The 15,576-nt window shown below is 51.7% G+C and overlaps 2 protein-coding genes across 5 annotated transcripts in view; one reads left to right on the forward strand and one right to left on the reverse strand.

Moving 5' to 3' along the window:
• The window catches only part of Acot11 (acyl-CoA thioesterase 11), a 53,122-nt gene extending 50,890 nt beyond the window's left edge, over window positions 1–2,232 (forward strand). For all 4 annotated transcript variants that reach the window (XM_013114934.3, XM_021228410.2, XM_013114935.3 and 1 more), the window contains one exon: window positions 578–2,232. In XM_013114934.3, coding sequence (XP_012970388.1) covers window positions 578–733 — 156 coding nt within the window. In that variant the 3' untranslated portion in view covers window positions 734–2,232. The remainder of the gene's footprint in view (window positions 1–577) is intronic.
• On the reverse strand, window positions 788–10,936 carry Fam151a (family with sequence similarity 151 member A). The gene is given in 8 exon segments (XM_005072174.3): window positions 788–1,518; window positions 1,953–2,096; window positions 2,781–2,920; window positions 3,316–3,540; window positions 5,349–5,508; window positions 6,334–6,486; window positions 8,872–9,018; window positions 10,810–10,936. Coding segments are annotated over 8 exon segments (1,827 nt in total).
• Window positions 10,937–15,576: the final 4,640 nt, after the last annotated feature.

Here is a 15,576-nt window from a genome sequence, read left to right on the forward strand (position 1 = left end):
ATGTATTTACTGTGTCCCCCTTCTTGTCTGGGAGGGCTTTTACATGGCTCTGAGGGCCTATAAGGCTCAGCAGGGTAGTGAGTGTTAATTGAAAAGGTAGGGAGGAGGTGGGAACGCTGTTCCCCGCCCCCACTTGCAGTTTCCTTCACAGCCCTGGACTATAAGCCTTGCCCAGGTGCTGACTCGGCCAGAGCTGCTAAGGACCTATGTAAAGCTAGTCCAAGGCTTATGTCTACCATGTTTCTGTGACCCCAGCACACTGATATCAGGAGGATTCAGTGATAGGCCTCAGAGACTCAGTCCCTGTCCCTTGGGGCCACCTGGCCAGGATGGAGGTACACAATGATTTTATGGTGTGTTGTGATAAGGCAGCCGGAGTTGAAGTACCCCAAGTGTCTGGGGGACCTGTCAAAGGAGGCGTGTCTGCCAGTAGGGTTTTCTAACTGAGCTCCAAGACCCAGGATTGTACCTGTTGCCTCCTCAGAAGGCAAGCAAGACGGACTCCCCACCTGCCTCCTACCTGGCCTCTGAGCCTCTCCCCATTATGCCTTTCTGAGCTCGGCTTCCTGCCTTGCAGGTTTCTTACTACAACCAGGCCACCCCGGGTTTTCTCAACTATGTGACCACCAACGTGGCAGGCCTGTCCACGGAATTCTACAATACGTTCAAGGCTTGTGAGAGTTTCCTGTTGGATAACCGGAATGACCTGGCCCCCAGCCTGCAGACCCTCTAGGGGCCACACCACCCTGCCCCAGGTCCTACACAGTGCGTGGAGCAAAGCATTTATTCACCCGGACTCCCCAGGGAAGCCTTCCACATTAGATGGTTCAGTCCTACTAGGCGGTCAGGTCCTGCTCACATCTGTCAGCAAGTCTTCTCGGTACTCCTGGGGTATGCTATAATAGACTCGGGTCCTGTCCATAGCCCTGGCCAACCACAAGCCAGCCCATACATCTGCACTGCTGTTCCCAGCAATGCTGTGGTGCACCGTGACAGTGGATCGAGGGGAGGCTGCCAGCAGCCTGGCCACAGCTTTGGCTGTGCTCCGACCCAGGGGCCCAGCCTGCAGCTGGAAGGACACCGGTTGCCAGAGCCCCTGACACAACTCCAGCATATCTGTGACCATCTGCTCCTGATAGCCACTGCCCAACACCTCTTCAGGCCAGCCTGGTGCCACGGTCACATGGGGGAAAACCTCAGCCACAGCTGTAAGCAGCTCTCTGCCGGCCACATGGCCAGGGACCACAAAATTACCATGTGAGATTGTGGCCCCCACCCACACAGGCCAGGACAGATGGCCGAGGGTGGAGAGGTGTGCCAGCGTGGCCAGGGATGGCCGGAGAGCTGCGGGTTCCACTATGTTCACATGGATGCCCCAGCGCCTGGGGTGAGCAGCCAGCTGCAGCAGACATGACTCCAGGGTCATAACAGGACCACCCGAGGCAAGCAGGACGGGCACAGGGTTCCCAGCTTCAGGTTGCTGGAGGCCGACATCCAGAAGAATCATGCCTTCGCTGTCTGGAAGAGGCAACAGTGTTTGGAGTACCTGTTATTATGGGATGTCAGTGTCTCTTGACAAAGGGGCAGTGGAGGTCACGGGGACAGACGAGGAGAAACTGGTACCAGCCATTCTCGAATCTGCCAGCCCCGTCTCAGGCTCCAAATGCTGTGACTGGTGACTCTCAGGCAGACATGACAAATTGCTGGCTCATTTCTTGGCCTTCCTAGTGACTCAGAGCTGGGTCACCACCCCCTCTTCTAGTCACAGTGTGGCTGAGGACTCGAGGCTGCTGGTCTAAGGCCAGGAGTCCCTGCTCTTGACATGATTCCTCCCACTTTGTATTCAGCGTGTGGCTTATCATGTTGCCATGGTAACAGAACCAAGTTACCCACCCAAGCAAATGACAGACCTGTGGGTTAGCCAGGAGCTTTAGGGCTGCAGGCAGACTCACCAGGGACAGTAATGGCTGCTGTTCTCCCACTGCCATTCACTTCTGGAACCAGCCACTCCACCTCTAGGCCATCACCCCTGGGCTGCTGAAGAAGAGGGATCAGGCTGCCACCTGTGTAGTAGGTTCGCGTCCGGGTGCTGTTCACTGTGGGACCCAAAATTGCCAAGGTGAAAGGACTACTATCCATGGTTACGTCTTGGCTCTCCTGCATCCTAAACCTTGTAGCTGTCAGTAGTTCCCTCTTGGGTAGATTAAAAGTTGTGGTCTCAAGGCCTGGCAACCAGTAAACAGTTTACTGGGTCAGAAACCAAATGGAGCTAGGGCTGGAGGACCCCAAAGCTGGTCTCCGCTGCTTCCCCGACACGGTTCCTTCAATAGGAGTGGTACCTGATGTGACCCCTTGGGATGGCTTCAGTGTAGGTGGTCCTAGACTCAGGGTCAAGAGAACTAGGGGTTCAGTGGTGGCATCTGGCTCATTAGTTAGTGAGCACGGAAGAGGGCTGTGCTCTGAAACACTAATGCCATCAAAGATGAGTGGCTGTGGAAACAAGGGGAGGTTGAATTGCTTGGTTCCGAGCAAGCTGCACTTCTGCAAATTCTTTGTAGCTTTGGACCTCCCTTTCCCTCTGTATGAACCAGATTCCTGCTTTGTGGATAGGTGAAGCTTGGATAGCATGCCATCCCAGGGGCAGAGCACAAGATCTCAGAATGGTTCCTGTTCCCCCTAGATGTCCTTTCTAGACGCCCCCTACTTCTGCTCCCATGCCCAACCAAGGCTGTCCTGACCAGAACCCAGCCTACACCTCCCCTTCTAGGCCCCCTTCCTACAGGCCAGCTGCTTGAACTGCGACAAGACAGGCTCAAAGAGGTCATAGTAGATTTGGTGGGTGGCACTGTTGTCCCGGATGAAGAGGAGATCGTCTACCGACACGGGGTCCGAGGCACCCTGCCACAGTGTCAGGCTGTACCTGGAACCAGAGAGCTGACTCAGTCCCACCTGGGCCCAGAAAGACCCCAGTTCTACTCCTATGCTCACAACTGAATGCCAGCTGAGCCCAGGAGTGGAACATCTCTGTCCTCCAGCTTCCCGCTAGCTTTCCTCTTGAGCACCATCCCTTCCAGGGGATGACGGAAAGCAGGAGTTGGGGGGGGATGTGGGCACTTGGGATGTCTATTTCTGAGTTACCCATCAATGGAAGCAGGGAACAACTTGTCACCAGAGGAGTACAAGCCAGAGGCAGGGCATTGTAGGAGGTTGCTAGGCCACTGGGGCCAGGGCAAGATGATCTTTAGGACCCCTTCTGCCATGTTCTTCTAGGATCAGAGCCCAGGATAGGTTTGGAACCAGCAGAGGGGGCTTCACCTCTCAGATTGGCCCAGGAGCCAGCTGAGGTGGGGCCAAGCGGCCCGTGCCATGATGGCCCGGATGGGGAAGGTGATCCTCTGGGGCAGCGCCCCCACCAGCTCCTGCATTTTCTTCACCATGGCTTGGGTGTATGTGCTGTTTGGCAGCTGAGGCACATACAGAGTGGTAAAGCCGGGGGAAATGGTGACATCTGGATACTTCTCCTGGACAAGTGCCAGGAACCTGCAGAGAACAGAGAGACCCACCTTTGCAGACCGGTTCTTGTCCCGGGGATGGGGGGCAGCCAGGCTTGTTGAGCTGTGCTTGGAGGTTGGCAGCACAGCTCTAAAGAACAACAGTGGTTTGCACAGGCTCCTCCTGATACTACCACCCTGTGTAGTCCCTGTCTGCCTCTGGTGGTCACTTACCAGGGCAGGCAGGGCCTTTTAATCATCCCCATGTGGACCGAGGGAGAGTTGAGTGAGACTTGTAAGGTGTGCAGATCAGCAAGATCTCCAAAGTTTCAGGTTCTTAATTTTTTTTTAATACGAGCCAAGCTTCATCAAGATTGCATGCCTGTAATCTCAGCACTTGGGAGGTGGCGGCAGGAGGATCAGGACTTAACCTCAGCTACATAGTGAGTGCAGGGTAGCCTGGGCTATATGAGACTGTCTCAAAGCAGTACATCAAAAGGACTTATTTGATTTTTTGATCTGATGAGGATTTACACAGGAAAGTCATCACCTACCGCCCAGCGTCCAGAGGCCCCTGAAGAGAGAAGCCTTTGTTCGTCTTGGGCCCTAGAATACATTTTAAAAATTATTTTCTTCAATTATATCTCATTTTGAGAATCACAGTAAATATTGGGTGAGTGGCTGGGCAGATGGAGGGAGAGGTGCCCGCAGACCACAAAGCTTGGGGAAGGAAAGGCCTGTGGGGACCTTTCCCTGCCGTTTTGTAGACTTAGACAGGCCATTTAACCTCTCAAAATGAAGATGACTAGTTGCTACCTCATTCTCCTAAGAGTTCAGTTGTATTCTGCAAGTAAAGTGCCTGAAACAGTGCCTGGGGCACAGTAAACATGCACACCATGCTCCCGTCATTGTGAATTTCCACATCAGAAAAATGGGAAAACTACTCCTAGCCAGACAGGGGCTGGATTTTCTGGAGGGCTGGGCAGGGAGCCATCTCTTTGTAACTTCTAGAAGGTAGAGTCCCGTGCGTGTTACTGGGGAGACAGGAAGAACATGGCCGTCTGCTCCCTAAGAGTCCACAATGGAATTAGGGCGAGGGGCCCAGGGGAAGTTCTTCAGGAACCTGGGGTACTAGGGACACTTCTGGAGATGGCAGAGACTGGGAAGAGACTCCAGAGAAAGGAGGACAAGTAAGCATGCTGGTGCACAGCAGGCATAGCAGAGACGGAGACAGAAGCATCTCAGGTTCAAGGCCAGCCTGAACTACATGCAGAGTCGAAGGCTGTTCAGGGATGCGTGAGAACTTGTCTCATCCTCTCCCACCACAAAAAAGGTATAAAGACAAACAAACCAGGAAACAAACAAACGAACAAAAACCAAGGTATAGTGGCCCATAACTGTAACGCTGGTACCAGGAGACAAAGGCAACAGGCGCCCCACGAGTAGGAGGCAGCTGGCTCATAGAATGAGTTCCAGGACAGCAAGGACTAACTAGAGAGACTGTGTCTTAAAAACACAGAGGGGCAGGCATCCAAGGCAAGAGGGAACAGCGCATGCGCGTGCTCAGAGGTGGCTGGCGAGATGGCCGCCAGGTAAAGCTGCTCGCCACCAAGGCTGATGACCCAGCTCAAGCCCCAGCCCCCACGTGGTGAAGAGAAAAAACAACTCTTGAAAGTCATCCTGACTTTCGCAGGTGCGCTGTGGCACACAGGCATAAAGACACTGGACAGAGGGAAAGGCTGGGCGCTGAGGTCTCGTGGTGGGACTGGCAGATGCGACAAAGATCCCCGTGCCCCCTTTCATGCTCAGTGCTGACAGAAGAGGGCTGGGCCCAGTGGGCAGAGGCTGAGCACTCACCGTGTGGCGTTTATCTCAACCGAGATAGGCACATTGGGGCCCCTAATGATGTCAGCATTGATCCACACCGGTCTCCGAACCCTGCCAGCCTCAGTCAGGTGCCGGAGGAGGTCCAGGGAGGGGCCCACAGCCTTGAGGCTCTTGAAGTCCAGTTTGATGCCTGCCGGAGAGGGGCAAGGGTTGGGGAACTGGAAGTTGACTTACTAGGTAGGAAAAGCTGGTAAGGGTGGGGCAGGTCTTGGGAGAGAGTGGGAAGATGGGGGCGGACGGTAGTGAGGTATGGGGAAGGCTTTCAGACAGGGAGAGCCAACACTTAAGAAGGGGCCCCCTCTCCATCCCAGGTAGGTAGAAAAAAAAAAAAACTGAGGGTCTGGGCTGGTTCAGGGAAACTCAGGCATGAAAGAGGAGTTTCTGGACAGGGCCGAGTCTGAGACCTGAACCCCAACAGCCTGTGAGGAGTCCACGAGGCCTCCAGCAAGTGACATTTGAGTAGAGAGGTTAACTAAATAGAAAAAGCACCCAAGTGTGAATGACTGCCCATCTTAACTGTGGAGACAAGAGATGAGACTTCCAAGTTAGAGACGTTAAAAGCCAAGCCAGGACAAGGGAGTCATGGAGGGTGAAAGCAGAGAAGTCACAGCCCGTGGGAGAAACAACATGGTTGTGACTGGAGTCCGTGCATCTGCTGGGTGGGTGAGGGCGATGACGGGGAGGAGGGAAGTGAGGGAGAGGGTGGTGTTAGGGTGAGGCCTCCACCCCAACAGGAAAGGGGAGTTGGGGGCAAGAGAGTTTGGCTTTATGTCAAGTTCTGTGGACCCACAGGGACCTCCTCTTGTCCGCCTCTCTTAGCTCCCCTGAGCCCGAGTGATGGAAGTCTGGGAGTGAGCAGCTCAGGGTGGGTCCTGGAGTCACCTCACCCAAGAGGGATCCCTACTTAAGAGCAGGGGGCTGGGGAGCCTGTAGGGCTGGCAGAGGGATTCCTTACCCTTCTGAGATGAGGTCAGTACAGCTTCCAGCCACTCCTGCAGGGTGTTGTCACTGTAGATGGCTGGAGGGTGGGCCATAATGGGCACCTCGGTCTCATTGACTGTGGTGAACCCTTCCACAGTGACATCTGCCTCCAAGACCATGATATCGCCTGTTTTTACGGAGAACTCAATCAGTACTTTAAAATACTCTGTCTATCTATCATCTGTCTATCATCTATCTATCTTCTGTTGAGAATTAAATAGTAACGTATCCCAGGTTAGGCAAGTCAGTAAGTGTTAATTATTATTTACACTTACCTAGGGTAACCCAGGACCATCTGGTGTACTTCTGCTGTCTCAACACAATTACTAATGATGACCTTGTTGGCAATCACGCATGCTCCAGTTTGGATGTCAAATGACTCACTACCTGCCCACATTTACCCAGGAGGGGACGTCACTTGCCTGGAATCACTGCCAGCATTCCCCTGTCCCACCTTGGGTCTCTCGTAGACCTCGCTAGTCTGGAACTTGCTATACGGCCCAGGATGACCCTGAAGTCCTAATCATCCTCCCCTGACTGTCCTGGTGCTGGGATTACAGGTGTTGCCCCCCACCATGCCCGGCCAGAGCGATGTCGAGTAAACACCAAGGTAAAACCTGAATTCTGGGGGCTGCCTCCACTGCACGCTGCCTTTTGCTCTCAACCTGCACATCCAGTCCAGATCATCCCAGCTCTGCCAGCTCTCTCAGAGGCCTGCTCCAGGGCCTGACAGCGGGGACACTGGGCCTCTCTGGCAAGGGTGAGTCTTTGTGTTCCTAGCTGCCAGTCCCGCCCCACCCTCTTGACCCTCACAGTGCTAGGCGGCCCTGGGTGAAGCTAGGTGGTGGGTCCTTTTGGCACCCCTCAGGCCTTATCTTCCTCTTCTCTCCTACTGGATTCCCTTGTCAGGGCAGAGGACTTTCTGATTTGTTAAGGGTGTGTGTGTGTGTGTGTGTGTGTGTGTGTGTGTGTGTGTGTGTGTGGTGTGGCTCAGCCTCCTCTAGTGAGAAATTCTCAGCGCTCAGAGAGAAAGGAAAAACTCTTTAATTAGTGCACAATAGCCTCTAGCTGTTGCCCAAATAGGCCCAGGCGGGGTCAGAAATATCTCATAGCTTGTGTAGCGATAGACACTGTCATCATCTTGTCTATGTGACTATTGACCATCCCAGGGTACTGTTTTCATTCCCACCCCAAAGGAGATTTTTCCTGGAGCTGAGCAGGTTTCCCATGAGCTGAAGTTTGCAGGCCCCTAGATGAGGCACTTCCATCGTTAGCAACGGGACTTGCTGTCTGAGCTCTTTTCCCCAGAATGAAGAAGGGGCTAGCAGACACACAGAAGTAGAAGCCAGTGGCTCAGCGTTAGCTATGCTGTCTCAAATCAGAGACAGTTTCTCCTCCCTGTGTCACACAGTGTCTGCTGAGCAAGCACGGTCGATGACAAGGCTTGCTGTTCCCTTTTCCCCTTCACTCCCAGTCACCAAGGCTGTCACCAAGTAGCTGGAATTCACAGCTAAAGTAGCTAGCGGTGGGCTGGGTCTCTCCTGGCCTAATCTCTTCACTGGATATTTAGGCCTTCAGCCAACCAGTGCTTCCCAGGCTACATTCCAAGCCTGCTGTATGGTGTCTGGCTGGAGCAAAAGTCGTAGCCTGATGGCCAGGCCTCTGCTTCCAACCTATGTGTGGCTCTGGATGAGACTCTGGGATGCTCATCTGAAATCAGGAGACCCCCCTTTTTCTCCCCTCTTTTCTTTCTGACGAGGTTTCAATATGTAGCCCATGCCAGCCTGGAGCTAGTGATCCTCCTGTCTGAGTTCTGGGGTTACGGGTCAGCAGGAGATTTTTCTTGAGTGATAGTTCTCACATTGAGGTTCTAAACAGCAGTGTGGCCCAAGAGCCCCGTCTTCCAAGGCTTGGAGTCATGAGTTTCTCTACAGCCGCCAAAGAGAATGTTTCTCCACTGGCCCAACCCAGGGACTCAGATCACAGACTTGGGACTAATGTGTGTTGGCCTCACTCCTCTGTGACAACAGAACTCGGTCACCTAATTTCTCTGAGCTTCAGTTTGTCTTCTATGAATGACACCCATGAGCAGGATGCATGGGTTCCAGGGGACCTCAGTGTAGTGTGTGCCTGTCACTGACAGAATGCCATGATTGATGTTGCATGCAGACTCTAAGAAGCTGCTCAGGACTCCACAGCCTGTTTCAGGAGAACTGTCAAGTTCATGTCTCTGGCTTGTTAGTCCTGGAGGTCAAAGGCCTCCTTAGCAGAGGCCATCAGCCCTTGACAGGTTGAGTGTGGAGGGGGTGTTGGAGTGAGTACAGTATAGTGATGAGCCTGGAGTTAGCACCTGGTCTAAATCCCGGGCTCAGAGCTCACCAGCCCTCAACCTGAGTGGCCTTAGCCCTCAGGCCCATTCCCTCAGGGAGACGGTGGCAGGCATATGAAATAGCCACCATAGATTTGCCATGATCCCCTGATGTCTGACTCTGAGCAGGATGGCTAGACTTACTGTTCAGGGCAGCCTCCATGTCTTTCTTGCTATTGGCTGCGTGGTACCAGGTGACCAGCAGGCCATCGCGGTGACTAATATGGCCCGTGCTTATCATGTAGTCCAGCATGTCAGCATCCGAGCGGCAAAATGCATCTTGCTCACAGCCTGGAACCAATGCCAAGGGGTTGTTATTATCATCTCTTGCTCAGTCCGGCATGCTTAGCTGTAATTCTATCACAATGAATCCAGCATATGTCTTCTATCCAGTAGACAGACAGTAGGACCCACAGCCCCTGGTTCAGAAAGACACAGAGAGCCTGCCTGGAGGTACATGTCTCTAATCCTAGCAGTTGAGAGGCCTCAGCAGGAAGACTGGCACCAGTATAAGCCCAGTCGGGACTACATGGAGTAACAATCTTTTCAAACAGGGGCCAAAGATGTGGCTCCTTTGGTGGGGTGCTTACTTGCCTAGAATGTAAGGCTCTGGACTTAACACCTAGTCAGCACAGAAACTGCCTTTAGTGGCAGACACCTGGCATCCCACCATTAGGGTGGCAGAGGCAGAGGAGTTAGAAGTTCAAGGTTGCCCTTGGCTGCATAGTGATCTGGGTACCAGTCTGGGATACATGAGTTCTTGTCTCAAAAATCACACAAGGGCTGTTAAGATGGCTCAGCAGCACACGGGAGGCAGATGCAGGCGAATCTCTGTGAGTTCGAGGCCAGCCTGATCTACAGAGCGAGTTCCAGGACAGCCTCCAAAACAATACAGAGAAACCCTGTCTCAAAAAACAAACAAACAAACAAACAAACAACCCCCCCCCAAAAAAGATGGCTCAGCAGGAAGGACAATTGCCTCCAAACCTGATGACCTGACCTGAGTTTAATCACTGAACCCCACATGGTAGGAGGAAACTGACTCCCACAAACTGTCCTTTGTTATACACACAAAACAAACAAAACCCAGTCAGAAGACAGGGAACTAAATGGATTCCCGGGGCCGCAAACATCAGCATTTTGGCTTTGGGTCTTTTGGAAACGGAGTGGCATTTAGGAGGAACCTAGAGGGAATGAGTGTACACTTGACAGGAGGGAAATATATGGATAATTCTGGACTGAAAGAACAGTGAAGGCAGCCGGGCGCACGCCTTTAATCCCAGCACTCGGGAGGCAGAGGCAGGTGGATCTCTGTGAGTTCAAGGCCAGCCTGGTCTAGAGAGTTCCAGGACAGCCTCCAAAACAATACAGAGAAACCCTGTCTCAAAAAACCAAAAAGAAAAAAAACAAACAAACAGTGAAGGCTTAGCCTTAGGAAAGAACATTTGCACAGAGGGATGGGCAACGCCTGGTCCTTATGGAGAAGTTGAGTCTGTGCAGGGTAAGAGACCAATAGGGTGGTTTAGAAAGAGTATACTGAGCCAGGCGGTGGTGGCCCATGCCTTTAATCCCAGCACTCGGGAGGCAGAGGCAGGAGGATCTCTGTGAATTGGAGACAGCCTACAAGAGTGAGTTCCAGGACAGCCTTCAAAACAATGCCAGAGCCTGGAGCTTCTGAGGGCAGTGCTGGGGTGGGGTGGGGGGGAACCGGGACGATGACACAGCTAGAGAGGAGGGTGGGAAGCAGAGCCTCAGAATGAGGACAGGCGTATGTTTCAGGGGGCTGTTTCTGGGTGCCTAGAGAGCCCTTTATCAAGGAGAGATTGCAAGGACCAGCAGGTGAGTAGGAAGAGTGTGCTCGGGTGCTCACAGTCTCCAAGAAGGAATGTCCCTCCAAAACCACGGAGGAAGGTCTCCACTGAAGGCTGAGACTTGGTAATCAGGAGAAAGTCAGTCCTAGGGATGAAGGCTGGGCAGGGATGAAACACCAAAGAGCTGAATAGACAGAGCTTAGTGGGATAAGGGATGAGAAATGGCGGGTGATGGGGTGGGGAGCAGAGTGGAGGAAGGAGAAGTTCATACCTGGCTGGGTGCCCCGATGCAGGGTGAGGCCCAGGACCATTGAAATGGTCAACACCAGGCTCACGCTGACACTGCCAGCAAGGATCCAGTTGGCCTGGCTGTTCCAGCACCTCTTCTTACAGGACATTTTGACCCTCGCTGGAGAGAGTTCCCTTCCCGGCTCCACAGGCACAGTCCCTGAGGCTCCCTGCAGCTGAGATCTGGTGGCAGGCAGGAGCCTGCAGCAGTACCTAGCCCTTTTCAGGTCTGGCCACGCCCACAGCCTGGGCGGAGAGAGCTAAGAGACCCTCCCTTTTTCTAGCCCTCACCCATGCTGTATCTTAGCAGGCTAAGCAGAAAATCCTGCTCCCCCCCCCAAAAAAAACGACCTTTGAGCACAGCAGGAAGCAGTGGAGGGTTGGACGGAGTCCCGACCCCTGGTACAGGTGTAGGAGGCTAGGGATCTGCTCTGGCTGCTCTGGGTTCCCTGGTGGCCTGGAGCGAGCCAAGGTGTCCTTCCAGGCCTGGATTTACCCCTGTGTGGAAGGAAGCAGCTGGACTGGACCATCTTTCTCTCCTTTCAATCTAGGCCTTTCTCACCTGCTCCAGGGACAGAGCAGATTAGATCTGCCCTAGGGACATGAATTTCCTTCTATCTGAGATGGTGGCTGATAGGGCTGGGATGGGAGTTGATAGTCCTGGCATGTGAACCTGGCTGAGTCTAGGCCACCTCTGGGGCAGTAGGTCCATAGGCAGGCTGAGTCATCTGCTCAGGCAGAGAGAGAGTATGTGTTCTCTAGAGGCAACAGGATGAAAGAAATTAGGGACTTCCCTGATTTCACGGGCCAGGGGACTTAGAGGAATCATAGCCAGCTGTGAGAGTGTGCAAAGGAACTGCAGTTTAGGGGCTGGGGAACAGCAGGTGACAGGTGAGTGACTAAATGCGGGCTGGATTTTAAGTACTCCTTGGCAAGGCAATGAATGAAATGTAGATTTTGCTTTTACAAGATGTTTATTGCTTGTCACAAAACCAATGTTCCTTTGTTCCCATGTCACAGAAGACTGTTCCAACTCACATTTGTGCCACATCTAAGAACAGGCCCTGCTGCCTCTGGTGACAATGGGAAGCGCATTGTTTTACATGGCCGAACAAATCTGAGTTCGAAAACCCCAAACTCAGCTTTTTTTTTGGAGGCTGTCTTGGGACTCAATCTGTAGATCAGGCTGGCCTTGAACTCACAGAGATCCTCCTGCCTCTGCCTCCTGAGTGCTGGGATTAAAGGCATGTGCCACCAACGCCCGGCCTCAAACTCAGCTTTTAAAAACATTAAAAAGTTGGGTTTTTTTGTTTTTGTTTTTTTTTTTTTTGGTGGGCAAGTTGACTCAGTGAGTAAAGGTGTTTGCCACCAATCCTCATGACCTGAGTTTAATTGTCAGGAAGACTAGAACACTCTTAACCACTGAGCCATCTCTCCATCCATCATAGCGTCTGAAAGTCTCCCCTTCACCTGGGGCTCACTGATCAGGCAAGGCTGCCTGGCCAGCCAGCCCCAAAGTGTCTCCATTTCCCTGTGCTAGGCTCACAAGCATACTCTGTCATGCCTGGCTTAAAACTTAGTTCTTCAGTAGTACCCTTGATGTTCAGGAATGTCAATTAGGAGTGGAGACAGGAGTTCAAGCCTTCCTGGGTTACATAGCAAGTTTGATGCTATCCTGGAAATCACTAGACTGTTTCAGAAATTAAAACAAAAAGTTCTGGGACTCTCAATGTTAGAACAGTTGCTCTGTGGTGAGTGAGTGTGTGTGTGTGTGTGTGTGTGTGTGTGTGTGTGTGTGTGTGTGTGTGTGAAGCCCTGGGTTCAACCCCCAGTACTGGGGGAACAAAAGGGAGCTGGAGAAAAGAGGGGCTCTGATAATGTTCTATTTCTCTTTTTCTTTTGCATGTATATGTATATGTATATGTATATGTATATGTATATGTATATGTATATGTATATGTATATGTATGTATACGTGGTGTGTGGCAGCCAAAGGGTGACATCTGTCATCTTCTCTGATGTTCCTTAATCTTATATATTGAAGCAGGGTCTCTTATTTGAACTACAGCTTGTTGATTTGGCTAATCTGGCTAGTTACCTTGCTCTGGGGACCCTTTGTCTTTGCTTCCTGAGCACTAGGATCACAGGCAAGCCATTGTGCCCACCCAACTCTTACATGGGTGCTGAGGATTTGAACTAAGGAAGATAGAAAATCACTTTTTCTATGGCAAATATGAGTGGGCATGGTTTGGGAATATGGGTTCCCATTTTCCTAAATGAACAAGGTTACATGGATTTTTATAATGCTACATAGAAAAAGCATCAGTGTATTTGGGAGAGTGGTGGGCCTACAGCAGATACAGATACAGAGGCTGTCTGATGATATTTTCAGTGATAGACCTGGTGAGGAGCTAGCTGTGTCAAGTGACCCTTTCTAAGATGTTTGTGGAAAAGTCAAGAAGATGTTAAGTCACATATAGGGGGTTGATAGTGACAATTAAAAGTAGTTAAGAGCCATGTATGGTAGCACACAACTTTAATCTTAGTACTCAGGAGTCAGAGCCAGAAGGTTGGCCAAGTTAGTGTCTCTCTCCTCTCCGCATCCCTTCCTCCTCCGCTGGTGCATGTATCTGAGATAGGGTTCTGGAACTCACTATGTAGACCAGGCTGGCCTTGAACTCCTGGAGACCTGACTCTGCCTCCAAAGTTCTGGGGTTAAAGGTAAGTAAGGGATATTTATTAACACCAGCTTCAAAACAAAGGAAATGCCTTACTTTATTGATTTGAAGGGGAGGAATCTCTGACTAGACAGACAGACTTACTATATATACTGTGGATGTCTGTGAGGCTGCTGTGTGCTAGATTAGATATAATATATAGCCATAAATCAGGTTGCCTTGGCCCTAGCAGCAGGACACTGGTTCTGCTGTCTTGCCCTACCTGGGGTCTCCTGTGTTTGATAGTCACAGCAGAGAACCACCTGCTGCACTAGGGATGGGAGGGAAGCTGTAGCTGTAGCTAGTCTCTCAGTGACAGCATCTGTAGCCGAAAGGAAGGACCACCCATTCAGCCCACAAGAGCCTTGTGGTTCTTAGATTGGACCCAGGGGCCTAACACATGTTAGGACTGTCCACTATAGAACTTAACCCTGAGCTCCTCTCTCTCTCTCTCTCTCCCTCCCTCCACCTCTCTCTCCCTCCCTTCCTCCATCCTTCTCTCTCTCCCTCTTTCCCTTAGCAGCATGTGCCACCAGGCACACTTCTCTCCTTTGAGATGGGAATGCACTTTATAGCTCATGTTGGCCTGTGTTGGGATTACAGGTATGCGCCATGGCTAAAGAAAGACTTTATTATTTTACATGTGTGGGTGTTTTGCCTGCATCTATGTCTGTGGAGTATGTGAGTGACTGGTGCCCACAGAGGCCAGAAATGGGCATCAGTTCCCCTGGAATTGGAATTACAAACGGCTGTGCACCACCATATGGGTGCTGGGAATCAAACCCGGGTCCTTTGAAAGAGTAGCCAGTGCAGTGAGTCATCTCCCATCCCAGGAAGGACTTTTCTAGGCAAAAGAAGACCTAGCCATGTTTCTAGTCTGTGGGAAGGAGGAGGGAGAGGAGGAATTCTGACTGACACCCGCCTGTAAAGGGAACAAAGGAGCAAGGGCTGGTGTGGGTAGGAGCAGGAAGGACAAAGGCTGGAGTCAGGGCAGGAAGAGTGAGTCCAAGGGGGGCTGTTGCACCCTTCCCCCATGGGGTTCCGCTTGTTACTAGGAGCTTTTAGCTAAACACTTCTCATCCCCTTCTCCTGGTAAGGCCTGCATGCAAGTTCCTGTTTTCCATCTATCCTTTGTCTAAATGCTAATTCCTGTTTTTGGTCCACCATTTACTGGAGGGCCCTGGGAATGTTGGCTTCTGACCTTGGTGATTTTCTACCTTTGGTATTTAAGGCTCCACCCATGTAATAATAAACGCCATTCTCCTCGAAAGAATGAGCCACTGTGCCGGGCAGTGGTGGCGCATGCCTTTAATCTCAGCACTCAGGAGGCAGAGGCAGGTGGATCTCTGTGAGTTCAAGGCCAACCTGGTCTACAGAGTGAGTTCCAGGACAGCCCCAAAGCAATACAGAGAAACCCTGTCTTGAAACCTCCCCCCCCAAAAAGTGAGCCGCTGTCTTTGTCTTCTTTTACATCCTTAGCCCTTCACCTCGGATTGTTGTGAAGTATGGTAGTGCCGTAGCTGCAAACACACTAGTGACTTGCTACAGTGGGCAAGCAAGAATGACACCTGGGGCTGGAGAGATGGCTCAGAGGTTAAGAGCACTGGCTGCTCTTCCAGAGGTCCTGAGTTCAATTCCCAGCAACCACATCGTGGTTCACGGTGGTTCACAACCATCTGTAATGAGATCTGGTGCCCTCTTCTGGCCTGCAGGGATGCATGCAGACAGAACATTGTATACATAACAAGTAAATCTTAAAAAAAAAAAAGAAAAGAAAAAGAATGCCAACCTGTGAGATGGTTCCGCTGGAAAAGGCACCTCAGTATGATCCCTGGGACCCACATGGTGGGAGTAGAGCATGGGCTGCTACAAGCATGACCTCCACATGCCAAAGTCATATGTACTATAAAGTAGGATCCACATGGTGGGAGTAGAGCATGGGCTGCCACAAGCATGACCTCCACATGCCAAAGTCATATGTACTATAAAGTAGGATCTACATGGTGGGAGTAGAGCATGGGCTGCTACAAGCA

The sequence above is a fragment of the Mesocricetus auratus genome, unplaced genomic scaffold (assembly GCF_017639785.1).
Source record: "Mesocricetus auratus isolate SY011 unplaced genomic scaffold, BCM_Maur_2.0 Super-Scaffold_100014, whole genome shotgun sequence".
Classification (NCBI taxonomy): Eukaryota; Metazoa; Chordata; class Mammalia; order Rodentia; family Cricetidae; genus Mesocricetus; species Mesocricetus auratus.